General features: G+C 38.9%; 1 protein-coding gene and 1 pseudogene across 1 annotated transcript; both read left to right on the top strand.

Annotated features, from left to right (window-relative positions):
• Positions 1-1863: 1863 nt before the first annotated feature.
• LOC146145297 (small subunit ribosomal RNA) lies at positions 1864-3027 on the top strand (annotated as a pseudogene).
• A 3009-nt stretch (positions 3028-6036) lies between these two features.
• On the top strand, positions 6037-9222 carry LOC146145296 (uncharacterized). Its single transcript, XM_083389975.1, has 4 exons — positions 6037-6188; positions 6577-6669; positions 6971-7129; positions 7933-9222. The coding sequence occupies exons 1-4, from the start codon at positions 6126-6128 to the stop codon at positions 8557-8559; spliced, it is 942 nt and encodes a 313-aa protein (XP_083246101.1). The 5' UTR covers positions 6037-6125; the 3' UTR covers positions 8560-9222.
• Positions 9223-13904: the final 4682 nt, after the last annotated feature.

Genomic DNA, 13904 nt, shown 5'->3' with positions numbered 1-13904 from the left:
CCCTGACCAGTTATTTTTAATTCGGATTTGTTTGACGTAAAGGGCGTATTGCTCCCGATTGAGTTTGATCTCACTCAAGTGGTTCTCAATCATTTAAAGTTGTTTTTATATGTTTTATCGTGTTACCTGTTGCTACAAAGAACTCTAGTCTTGACAAGAACACTAAATTAAAATAATTATTTTTTGCTTAATTTTGATAAATTTGATTAAGTTTTGGTCAAGCAAAATTGATATTATGGGACTCTATTTTCTATAATCCTACCTTCTATAAATAAAATACAAATTTAAAGCCTACAACCTACATAGAAAAGTCCAATTTTAATTTCCGTCTTTTCAACAAATAATACTGTTTTCTGTGTGTCAAATATTAGCCTCTTTGCTCAAGAGTTAAACAATTTGCCAAACACGGAATCTATTATTGGGCAACAACTCACCACTTAAATATTTTGTTAAGGTAAATTTGTTAAGCGTTCTTGCATGTGAATGGTTTTAAAAGCATCTACCCCGAGTTTTTTTTTACTTTTTAGGACTAGACAAACTTTGCAAAAATAACATGTGCTTTATTTTCGTCTTTAAACAAAGTTAATCAATATTAAGAGCAACGCTGCAAAATGTTTAGCTTCTAATCTGATTTTTTGTTCGAAAAGAAAGAGACTCGCGACTTGCCCGATTCAGTTTTTACAAACACCGCGTGGTTACCTTATTAGCTATATGTGATCTGCAATTGACGCACAAAGGGAAAACACACTGTGAAAACACACTGTGTCAAGAAGCAGGTGCGGGAGAGGCAACGCAGATTACCCCCTACTTACACAAACAGAGATTGGCATTTGTCAAATTGCGAGAGGCTTTTGACCACCGAAGCATGAGAATATGTTTTGCCTTGAATAGTATACGCTTTTAGAATGCAAGACGCATCATGTCATCTGTCCCTATTTGCGTTACTCTTGCGTCTGTTTGTGCTTGTACTTTAGGGCGCAAATTCGGCGGAAAATCAAATAAACGGTGGTTTTCGCAATCGGACGGGTGACGTAGGTAAAATCCCCCTCACCTTTGTTCCAAATGGCGACTTTCTTTTTATCGGGATGGAACACCGTTGGAACTTTGGTCAAAAACCTTTTGTTTATTCCCGATCAAAAGGAGACAAATAAACCATGCTTTAACGTGTAAATTATAGCTTTAGAGTGCTATACTGTGACTCAACTGCCGTTTGGTTTTCTGTTTTTTAAAGAATAGGTCAACAAACTTTACCAACGAGATGTATTTAATCAATACCTGATTGTTTTTTTTTAAACAAGGCAATTTTTTATAACCCCTAGAGTCAAACCGAAGACGTTTTAAACGTTTTTCATTTCCGTTGGGTTTGGTTACTCGAATGAGCGTCATTAAATTTCGTTTTTTTTTTAATTGAGAATATTATGTCAAGACTTCCTGATTGTAAACGTTACACCTGAAAAGCGTAACCAAACTGATATCCGAAGTCCGACATCTGTCAGAAACCCTCTTGCGAGCTATGAATAATTTGTAATCATGAGACAGTTTTTAGGGTGAAAACCCTAATTCAGAGTTTAACAACCGTAGCCCATGCAGCCCTGAGAGGCAAGATGCACCTATTTTTTAATTATTCGTCATCAGTTAAACTTAAATCTCTTGGAAGGCTTTGCATTTCACAATGCAATTTCCCTAAGCTTGGGCATGGTTGATCACAAAATGTTGAGATCTCAAAATTTCGTATCTGGAGAATCCTTCTATTCGCCAGACCGTAATTGCGCGAACCTCTTAACTTACCCGAGTAGAGTTTAGGATCCCTGTAACTATATAGACAATATCTTCCAGGGACAGAAATGTTTAAAGGGCTGTTGCAACAATCGTTTTTGTAGCAATACATTCGCGAAAAGGTTCGTGCTTATCACAAAGCATCCAAGTGTTAAATTCGTTTAATCTTCAATCCACCCACTTCTTATACGCATCTCGAGCAAAGAGACTCTATATTAGGTTCATATTGATCAAGCGACCTTGAAAACCGTACAGTTGGTTGGGCCCCGAGTAGGCCTGTAAGGCGTGCGTTTAACTTTCTTTTTGTTCAATTTGAAGTGCCTAATCTGTCGTAAAAAACAAATAAACCGTTTATTTTACAGTATGCACTGCAATTGAAACGTAAGAGTGTTTGAAACGCGAAATGCCAAGAATGTTTTCTTTAATCAAGAGCGAACGTCAGAGGTTCGAAGACGATCAGATACCGTCCTAATTCTGACTATAAACGATGCCAACTATAGCCATCGAGGGGCGTTAGTTTTCGACCTCTCCGGCAGCTTGCGGGAAACCAAAGTCTTTGGGTTCCGGGGGAAGTATGGTTGCAAAGCTGAAACTTAAAGGAATTGGCGGAAGGGCACCACCAGGAGTGGAGCCTGCGGCTTAATTTGACTCAACACGGGAAATCTCACCCGGCCCGGACACAGTGAGGATTGACAGATTGAGAGCTCTTTCTTCATTCTGTGGGTGGCGGTGCATAGCCGTTCTTAGTTGGTGGAGCGATTTGTCTTGTTAATTCCGATAACGAACGAGACTCTGCCTTGCTAACTAGTTACGCGACCCAATCGGCCGGCGTCTAACGTCTTAGAGGGACTAGTGGCGTTTAGCCACACGAGATTGAGCAATAACAGGCCTGTGATGCTCTTAGATGTTCGAGGCCGCACGCGCGCTACACTGACCGGATCAGCATGTGCTTGCCTATGCCGAAAGGTCTGGGTAACCCGCTGAACCCGATTGTGCTAGGGTTAGTGAATTGCAATTATTTCCCTTGGACGAGTGATTCGCAGTAAGCGCGAGTCATTAGCTCGCGTTGATTACTTTCCTGCCCTTTGTACACACCGCACGTCCCTACTACCGATTGAATGACTTAGTGATGTCCTCCGATTGGACCTGGCGCGGCCGGCAACGGTCGAGCCGGCGCTCGAGAAAACGATTTAACTTGATTATTTAGAGGAAGTAAAATACTGTTGTTTAATTAAAAAAACGGAATTAATTTTTTTTTAAGTAAACAGACTTGAGTTAATAAAACGCTTTGACGCTTTTTCCTTGAATGTATTTAGATTCTATTAAATTTCACATTTGTTGGACTGAAAACAGCAGGTTTCTCAAGTCTATACTTGTTTTGTATCACGCCATCACAAAATTCATACAGACCATAGTCCACGCCAACCGAAATTTATTTTTAGGGTTCCTCGGTAAAAGAGTTTTCATTCTTAAGAGAGACACCCCCTTTGACGTTTCTAAGTTTCCTTTTGTAACAATTGTATCGTAAGTTGATTACCTGCAATAAGAAGCATTTTCAGTGCCATCAGTACTTCAAAACCAACTGAAGTTTCTGGGGGTAAACTAAACTTATATTTTTATTAAGAGCTCGAGCTGGACTTAAGCACAACCTATTTTCTCCTGTCAAGTTTGCGTTTATTTGAAAGAGACTATATAATGTTAAAATTGCAACTTCAATTAAATTTAAGCACAATATTCAAGACAAACTGAATAGATTTTCACAACGCAGTTTTGTAAAACAACCGCCACACTCTTTAAATAACTAACATTCCGTAAAACGACCCTTAGCTCTACAAAATACCCAATGGTTTAAAAATAAATAAGCACAAAAGCAACAAGCTATATAATTTGTTTTGGTGTTTTTTTATAGCGATTGGCGTTCTAAATAGCCGAATCGCAAGGCCCTACATCGCCAGGTAATTAGCTGGAATTGCAAAAATATCGCCCAAACGTGGAGTCGTTGATCACGCAAATTTTCGACGCAAGCGAAATCGAATGCTAATTACGGAATAGAATGGAAACGGGAGCGCGTAACCTTTACGTTAGTCGTGTCCGGCACATTTACGCAAGGTAAATAAAGCTTTAGCCGTCCACAAGCCACTATTATGGAATTTTTATAGGTACGTTTGACTTGATTTCAATTGAAGGTCATAGCGAAAACAACAATACGGTGTCTTGGATAAAATTAACACAGTGCAACGCTGTTGTTGAAAAAAACATTTCGATTGTCAATTTTTGACGCTGCTTAACTGTACGAATGTTGTCGAAATAAATATAATATAATAATGTGTTTTAGCAATTTACGGTTTAAAGTAATTTATCAGTAAATTTGTAACTAATGTTTAATTTGAAAAGTCCCTTATGATTGGTTTGGTAAATCAACTGCAGACTGCAATTTGAAAATCATAGTTTTTATTTTAGTAAATCAACTTCGCAACTTCGAAGAAAATCAACTTTGCAACTTCGAAGAAAAGTTGGTTTTCAGAAAGGTAAAAACAACTTAAATTACAATTGTAAGCTGAAACGACAAAACCAACCGAACATTTATTGAGTGGCATTCGTATGGCATAAGATTTGCTTAACAATTTAGAATAAGTCGTGTCTTTATGAGAATATCATTAATATGAAAACATTTTGAACTACTATAGAGATTTATCTTTGATGTTAACAGTATTTTCATAAAAAATTTAGAGTAGTGTTGATACTTCTGTCGCATTTAACACTGATATTTTAAATGTTAATACAAGTATTTTTAATTCTTGTGTTAGCAGCACAGCCATTAAAAAAAAACTACTTTTTAGTAGGTTGTTCGATTTGAAAATGACAGCGGCCATACTAGAAAAAAATATTTTAAATGTACAGTTAAAAAGCTTTCCTATCTTTCTTGAGTTTACAATCCCTGTAAAGCTCAGTAAGTCCTGAGAACAATGTTAGGGGGGAGTATTGCAAATAAACCGATGATTTATGGCTTTTCGATTTTATCCGTTTGCAGATCTGTGCACGCCAGAAACACTGAGTCATAGAGCACGTGTACCTGCAAAGCGTAAAAGTGGCTGTTTGAGACCAGAAATAAGTTTAAATTAAAGCCAACTTATTAATTATTAATTCGAAACCTTTTTTCGCTTGAAGTCGAACCGTGCGTTTTCGAAACCCCAGCATATAGTGTAGCTGAAACATGTTGGTGAAATGCACCATAACCGTGTTGACTCACGTTCTCCACGTGTAATTATGGAATAGAATATTCGGCAGATATGCCTATTGTGGCTGACGCAGCAGTGCACTTACTTGTCGAAACAAGCTAATTTGTCACGTACCGTTGTGCTGCATCAGACTTGATTTTGTCTGCTTATTTTGATCAAAGGCAAATGTTTTCAATATCGAACCTTTTGCCTCTTAAGAGAAAGTGGCTAAAATTTATGCTCTGATAATTAATGAGGGTTATAGTAACCTAAAATGGATTCCACATCCTAAATCGGTAATAGTTTCTGAAAAACTTATCACTCCATTGCGGCGCGCCAATGCTTAGTTTTGCTTTTATGTCAAATACTACTTTCACTTGTTATTTCTTATCGTTCGGGCCGGCGCAAAATTATTGAAAACTTTGACAAAGGACATATTTCGATAAAACCGCTATCGGTTTTCTAAATCTAATTTCTCCACTCAATTAAAAAGGTATAAAAAACGTGCAATACGTTTGAATGAACACCTTTATAGCAGTGTGAAAGTGCATCTTTTATTAAATTCATTACCATGGCAATGTGTTGCTGCCTATTAATCTCCGCTCTGCATTGGTTCACGTTAACAAAGTGGAACCTCAAAAATCCGAGAAATACCAGATCATACATGCATATACAGTCGGTTGGTAGCCACCCTCTGCGCTTTTGTTAACACGTTATTTTGTCCTTAGAATTTTAAGCGATGGTGTCTATTAAAAAGCGCCCCCGCTCCGTTCACGCAAACGTGCATAATTATAGCCAAAGGGAGTGCGGATATCTAACTGCGTCCACTACGCTGGGCGATTCTCGGAATAGCCGCCGCTTGGAAACGACGTGTCTGTTGCTCGCGTCACAGTGTGTACCGATCGCGACCGCACGCGAAAAAAGGAAGGCGCGCGATGGCACGGCCCAATCAGCAGAGGAAAAAGGCTCGTTCGATTTCGATCCGGCTCGGTTTAAAAGGCGAGGGTTGGGGTCTAAATGAGCAGACAACAGGCGAAGAGCGAAAAAGCACAGCGCGGCCCTGCCGTCAAACAAAAATATACGCACACGCTACGGATTATATCAACTCTTCATTTTGCAAAGCGGCGCAGCATGATTGACGTGACAAACAACAACTTCATCGGTTACGGACAAGACAGCAGCCAAGACTCAAAGGTAAGCGCCACGGTCGCTTTAAAGTTAAACCGACATTCGTTCGCCATCGGGGCTCCTTAGGGGCCAGCTTGTTTCGTTTAATTGCTTTGTCAATTTCGATTGCCGCCCGTTACGTAAGCGCCGACTCGCAAGTGCACGGCCAGAGGTAAGCGGGTGCAGCGCTTGCTTCGATTAGCGGCTGCCGTCGGGTCGATTAAGAAGTCGATGCTCGGTTGTTTGACGGCCCTAAAGTTAATTTTATCGTATTTTAAGTGCTTGACGCAACAACGAGTCAAGTCGCCCGCTCGCAGTTGCGTAAAGTCGACGCGAGCGCGAGGATTATTGCAAAGCGCGGATCCGCTGCTGGCTTTTTTGCTGCTTAGCCTGAACACTGTGTTTTCACGTGCAGATGGAGGACTGTATGCCAGAAGACCTGCTTTTGGAGTACAAGCAAGCCTTTCAAATGCTGGACAGAAAGAGAATCGGCAAGATCACCATCCGGGTAAATAAATATTTCTTGTTCCCTAATACACTAACTTATACCGTTATTTGGCGGAACGGTAGTCTTTTATGAGGTTTCCTATACTGAAGGATTACAATTGCCGACATGTGGCGTAACAAGCCTGCAATCTTAATCATCCGATAACTTGAAACATAATAACTAACTGCCTCGGGCATTTGGAGTTACACAGCGCGTCGCAATAAAGTCAGTTTAAAGTAAACGCGGGTAAATTAAAATCAGCATTGAAGGTATACAGCCAACGTAAAGTAAAATAATAACGTTTTTCTGCTTGGTTTAATAGGATGTGGCCACAGTGGCGTGCTCCATCGGAATGCAAATGTCGGAACGGGAGCTGTGCAGTCTCGTATCCAAGGTGGTGGGTCTGGAAGACAACGTCACCGCCGTGATGCGTTGCATCGACTTTCCCGACTTCCTTTCAATCATGGCCAACATCGTCACGGTAATTTGATTTTTTTATTAGACACTATTGGTGATTTTGAACATTGGCAAATTCGAAGCAACGTTCAGTGTCGGCCAATAAGGTGTTTTCGCAATGAAACATTGGAGCATAATGGCTGGAGGTTGTAGTAAGATGTAATAGGAATATTAAAGCTCATACAGAAGTAGGTATCTTTTCGAAACGTTCAAATTTATACCTACTTCTGTATTGTCTTTGATATTCTTATTACAATAAAACTGCCCAAGCCGTTTTTGAGGAGAAACGGTAATACATATATTGTGCATCGTATGCTAAAAACTAAAATACGGCACCCCTCGTTAACTCCAGGGTTTTCGTCAAAAAATCGATAATACTCGGGTCGCATGACATCGCAACACGCATTAGAGTGGCGACTCCATATAGCAAAAGCCTCCTCGACAGCACTTGGCAAATGAATGATGCGCCAGCCCGAGCTGAAAACCAAAACAAAAACAGGCTGTTACCGGGACCATCCATTCAACTTGGGAGCGCGACAAATCGATAGCCCTTGACAAAATCTCGCCATTACACATACGCAGGGCTTCGGTATTTAGATTTGTCGGTTTTGAAAACAAACAATCCTAAAAAGGCGAATTTTTTGTACTTGCTGTATGCCGTGAGATTCGCGAATAAATAGACAAGCGTCCTTGATAAAAATTCACCGATTTAGGCTGATATTGAATTCAGATTAGCATATATTTAAACTATCGCGACAACCATCAAATTAATGTGTTTACTTGAAAAAAATTTCGCCGATTTTTACTCCCTATTTTCTCTTCCCTCAGTTTTGCGTCTCGGAAGACGAGATCGGACGTATCTTCCGCGAGTTCGACAAGGACGGCGACGGCTTCATCTCGCCTCGAGAGCTGCGCGAGCTGCTGGGCCGACTGGGCGATGAAGTCACTGATGACGATCTGGAAGCGATGATGCTGGAGGCTGACAAGGACGGCGACGGACTCGTAAGCCTCAGCGAGTTTATCCACGTCATGACGCACACCGAACCGGCGGCCGCCGAAACAACTGCCGCAGTGTCGCAGGATTGTGCTGGCGACGCACCCGATAATGTTGATTGCGACTGTGCAGAAGACACCTTCAAGTCGATCACCTGTTGTAGCGAGCTGGAACTGGAGTCCTCCTGTCCGGCGCGAAAGCGAAAACGCTCCTTCGGCAAGCGACGCAAGAGCATCATCGACTGGATCAAAGGCAAGCCGATAAAGGAAAACTCGGACTGTACCACAGCCACCGCCGACGCCGAGCGTACGCCAACCTGTTCACGAAGCAGCAACTCGGGAAGTTGTTCCTCCTCGTCCGACATGGAGTCCACCACATCGATCGAGACGGGCAAGAGGAGACGAAGCAGCCTTGGGAGGACTCTGCGTGCAACCGTGAGGAAGACGCTTGGAAGTCGCTGAGTGGTCGAAGGCTGATGATGGTCGCCCTGTTGGCGCGATTCGAATTTGAGCTTACGCAACTTTAGAGAGGCTTGGATAGGCTGCTGGTTCAAGTAGAGGCTACTACTGCTGCTACTGGGGTTACTTGCGCTTGGAGAAAGGTGGAGGCGGCAAGCTTCGTGCGCGCGCATGGAAGTAGAAAGTGAATAAAAGGATAAAATGCTGAAACTTTTCCGCCGAAAAGGCGAGTGTCTGTAACAGCACACGTGACAATTGTGTTTGCAAACCATACGTTGCTGTCATCGTTTTTTGTGAAAACGATCTCCCAGTTCCGTTATTTCGTTTTCGCGTTTCGTCTTGTTGTTCGGAACACTTGCGTTCTAAACGTTACAATCAAAAAGCTAGACGACGCACAATCAAATGTCTCTATACTTTATTTATTTATTTATGTTCCTTTGAGAAGGTGCCACGTACTTGTTTCGAACTATACCTGTTTTAAGTCTTCAACCGCCAATCTGTGTACTCGTTCCAGTGTTTTAGTGTGAACAAATTCTTTATTTTATTTTTCATTAATATATATGAATTACTTTTTGATTTTATGATTCATTTTTGTTTATTGCTGCTTTATCTTGCTTTGTTACTGTAGCCTATAAATTGGTGAAAAAATAAAGCAAACCAACTATATAGTCGATTTTTATGCACGTATGGGCTTCTATTTACGCAGAGAAATTTGAGCACATTTCACATATCGATATAAAGGTCTTTGTGCCAGTCCAACTAGATAAGAATATCACACAGAGTACAGCAAAACGCCAGGGCTCTCAGTTGAATTATATGGTGAAAGTTGCTGTTTATCCTAAATAAACACCTAACAATCGCTGGTTACCTGTATGCACAGGGCTCATAAGGCCGCCGTATATCCGGGTTTAAGTCAAGGCCACGGCTCCAAGGCAGTTTCGCTTTAAAGAGAAATGCACATTATATACAGTCTTCCTGTAACTTTTCATTTTAAAACTGGCTGACCAGCTTCCATAAAGATGAAAAGGTTTGACTAAATGTATTGTAAAGTGAAATTAAAATGCTTGACCATTTAAAGTTCACTTTTAAATAGAAATCGTAAAATTAACCCGACAATTACCTTCAATTGGATAATTGCTACTGACGGTACAGAACATATGTCTGTAACTTCGAAATTGCAAGTTATAATTAACTTTTGATTTTAATTGACATAATAACGAATTTAAATAATAACACGCTCTGTCATAGCTATTAAGATTGTTCTGGTTTTTGTGCCAGGAAATAAGTATTTTTAGAAAAAATTAAAGGTTTTCCTAAAAAGTAATATTCAAAAGAGGTTTCCCCTTGATGTTTGGGAAAATTAGAATTAGGTCGAATATAAGGATACCTGTAGTGTAAATTTCATGTGCTACAATTGTCTTTGAAGTAATTTTCATTTCACCACATTTGCACAAAGGTGCGTCAGACGGCAACATAACAATATGCCATCGACTCTCAGCGTTTCGAACAGCAGAAACTTCGCGTGGGTCGAAAATAAATCGCAAGTTTAAATTATTTTCCGTATGTAGCTTTTTACTTTTCGCACGCGAATTTACGTTATTTGTGTGCATTTCACAAGACGTGTTTGGTTATCGGATTTACGCGTGCCCAAAGGGAAGTGGAATAGGCGGTCAGAATAAAGCTCAGTAATTTGCCGGAACCCTTTGTAGGGTGATGGTGTGGGCAATATAATGCGCTCAGGTATAAGTTTCCAACAAAATGTTACAATAAATCTGTTAGGCTTTGGTCGACTTTCTCCTCATAACTTACCCGATGGTGCACAACACATTGACCAAAACGTGACCAATATATTGATCATATCGTTGGTTTGCCCGTAAAAGTAATAAACAGAAATACGGGGGTTAAGATTTTTTCGTGGCTCAGCGCATTACTGTTTTGAAGCTAAGGCATTTGTAACTTGAAAAATGTTTGGCTGGTTGGTTCTTAAAAGGAAATTTATGACGTAAACACATTATCGGTTTATTTATGTCTATACATTCTTGACGGCGATCCGAAGTAATAACAATTATTTGACTCCAGAAAAAACTTAAGTTTAATTGTCGTACTTATAGTTCGGCCACAATTTAGGACGCGAGCTTGAAACAAACCTTGCCATAAAAGGCAGAAAAAATTTTGCCGCACATGTAATGAGCCGCTTGGAATCCCAACATAATTTTGTCGTAATATCTTTCATGTTCGAGGAACAGGAACTCTGCGTTTTCAAGAAAAACGAAAACACAATCGCAAAAATCGTATTTATATACAAAACCACGGATGTTTAACATTGTTATCTTTTGCGATGACTGCGCAGACTACCTTAATTGGTTCTACTTGAAACAGTTTTGGATTGCCTTTCAAGGGTGTCAAAACTGTGTTAACAGATACAACAAGAGCTGTAAAAAGAATACACATGCAGTGTCGTGCATAGCCAATTTGTTTGTGTAACTTGATCAAATATCGTATGGTTTCAATCACCGCTAATAACGATATCTTTAACTATATGTTATTTTCATGAAAGCAGTGCTAAGGCTTTCAAATACTCAAGGTTCGTTAAAGATCTGCATTTACAAACAAAGCCATTTTACAAACAAAGGCTTAAACTATATAGGAGAAATACTAACTAAACCTTTTAATCCATCCCATCCCGAAATTTCGTACATTTTTTTATTATGACGCATCTTTCGCCTATCAGTCCTATTCATAATGACGCTTTAAAACGATTTTACATCCATTTTTTTGAGAAAAGGCCCCATGCAGACTCGTGACGTCACGCGAATATCAACTACAAGAAGCTAAAATGCGTTCATAATGTCTGCGCAGTTGGCGAGAAACTGACGCTCATAATCTGACAGGGTATTGAATTTTGAATTGTGCGTCAAATTAAATCGCTAAAACATGCTCAAATGTCCGGCAATTGAAATATTTTGGTACTACCGTTACAAACATCGTCTCCGAAATTGTTTAAAATTAGAATATTATTCAAAATTTTGTAGGGCTACTGTATTAAGATTTGTATTCACGAGAAACACAAGATTTGGGGAATGTGCGTTATCAAATTTGGCAACCCTAATTTATCACCAACACGGTATTTCCAAATAAAGTAAAATTAAAAATAGAAAATGACTTTCTTTCCGACATACTGCCACAATTCTACATTACAAATATAATCGGGTCGATTTTTAGTGAATTCCTTATTTATTAAAACTGTTGAATATTTCTGAATAATACGTGAATTGGTCTGGATTGAAGCAAATATTTTGTCTAGTATTGGCCAAAAATAGGCCTTGTGTTGTTATCTGACATAATTGCAGGATGATGTAGCTATTGAAACGCTAAAACCTCTGGGGCGACTAGGTAATAAGTATAATGTTAAATTGGTCAGCAGCGCTGAATAGAAAAGTTTTAAAACAATTTGTAAAGATTTTATTTTGTTGTTGCGAAATCAATTTTTGTGTTTTTTGCTTGCATTCAGATAAAAAACAACACTGTAAATCACAAACAGCGGCTTCTTGAAGGTTTCACGTTTGAAGTATTTTGTTATAGCTTCTGTTGCACAAAGCGGTTGAAGCCTATAACGAAAAGACAGTGAAACAACGAGTAGCCTACGTGGAGTTAAAATAACTTTGCTGTTTGTTAAATGGTGTTAAAAAGGTATTTTAAATCTTTAAATAATATTCAACTAGTCTCACGAAAAAATTGCCCCTTGGGGATATCATTTGTACTTTGTATTATTTATGCTTTTTAATACGCCGAACAAAACTTCACTCATTACATGTTTTTACGGTTTGCTACCGCCACCTAACGTAAGTCAAGTCATATTCCTTCGCAAAAATTGGGGAAAATCAATTCATAAATATTAACCAACATACGCCAAAGTTCAAAATTACATATGTTTATTTTCATAACTTTGTTATTGTTGTTATTGTTGTTGTTGTTTTGCGATATTGAGATTAACACTTATGTTTACGAAAACAGATTTTGAAATGAACAGAAACTTTAAAATTTGTTAATGACCATGCTATAAGTTTGTTAACCAACGACTATAACAAAGTTTAATTTATTTGTACTTGTGCTTTATAGTTTAAGCGTAACGCACGTTTACATGAGTGTTACAACTATTAATAACATCGATTGTAAGAGAAACACACGAAGTTTGATTTAAGTCTCTGTGAATCAAATGTCGTCAGCACGGTACAAACAAACTGCTAAAACAAACGTTCCAGGCGGCTAACGCCCGACAATTTTTTTGGAGAGCAATTAATCCAAATATATTTATTTGGTGCGCAAATTTTATTCCGTAAAGTCAGAATTTGACAACTAATTTTTTTTTATTAGATTAGAACTAGATTTACAGCATTTTATTTTTACGCATTATAAATTAGAAATTTATTTACGGAATTCTATAGTCGTTTACGACCAAATAGGCTGAATTCGAGTTGTTTGTTCCCATTGGATGACTTAAAATTTCGTTGGACAGGGTAACATTTTCGATAAAACCGCAATTATAGATTCAAACTAATATAAAGCACTCAAACAATTTAAAAATACAAAAATCCTTTTAGGAACCGGGAACCAGATTTTTAGCTAGGAATAATGAAAAAAATTAAGTAGGGCTACTGAATAATAAACAACACTTACGAGGGAATGTAGTTTTAATAGGGGTTACTATAGGTAATTTAGAAATGTTGGTACAAAATAGGAGACATTAGGACAAATATTTTTGGCAGAATAGTGATGCGAGGCAGCATAATAATGACCTGACATACTAAAATAGGAAGTAAATTTTGGCGCGAAGCGACAGTTAGAGTTCTTGTAAAGTGCAGCCTTTTTAACTAAAGTGTGGAACCATATCGCGAGTTTTATCATCGTATTTTCTGTTCGGTGTTGGTCTGTATGCGATACATGACTCAACGAGTTCTTGTATACATTTAGCCTTCCGCTCGAAATGTGTCGTTCGCTTTCGCTCCGAACGAGTTGCACTCGAAAAAGTAAGCCGACGTATTGTGTTCAAACACAAAGCAGGTTGTAAACGTGTTTCGCTCTATGTAGACTTTATATTGTTTTTGTGCGTTCGCCCGCGGCGTTTATACTGTTTAAATTTTCGTTGTTAACATATTGAAAACCTGTGAAGCTTATTCTATGCAATGTGTTACAGGTTTTTGCTTATAATTTAATGCCGCAGAGAGATTTTACTCATATTGGGAGTTGTCTTGTCGATCAATGGACAATGTAGCAACATTGACAGGTGCTAAGCATAAATAACCTACCTAGCTAGACTTACGCGCATGATACAACTGTTTTAGCCTACC

The sequence above is a fragment of the Ascidiella aspersa genome, chromosome 5 (genome assembly GCF_963924565.1).
Source record: "Ascidiella aspersa chromosome 5, kaAscAspe10.2, whole genome shotgun sequence".
NCBI classification, from domain to species: domain Eukaryota; kingdom Metazoa; phylum Chordata; class Ascidiacea; order Phlebobranchia; family Ascidiidae; genus Ascidiella; species Ascidiella aspersa.
The sequence above is the reverse complement of the archived record's forward strand: the minus strand, read 5'-3'. Positions and strand labels throughout refer to the sequence as shown.

Coding starts and splice junctions, on each gene's coding strand:
- LOC146145296 (XM_083389975.1), top strand. CDS start 6,126: ATGATTGACGTGACAAACAACAACTTCATCGGTTACGGACAAGACAGC. Junction 6,189..6,576: donor ACAGCAGCCAAGACTCAAAG/GTAAGCGCCACG, acceptor TTTCACGTGCAG/ATGGAGGACTGTATGCCAGA. Junction 6,670..6,970: donor TCGGCAAGATCACCATCCGG/GTAAATAAATAT, acceptor TTGGTTTAATAG/GATGTGGCCACAGTGGCGTG.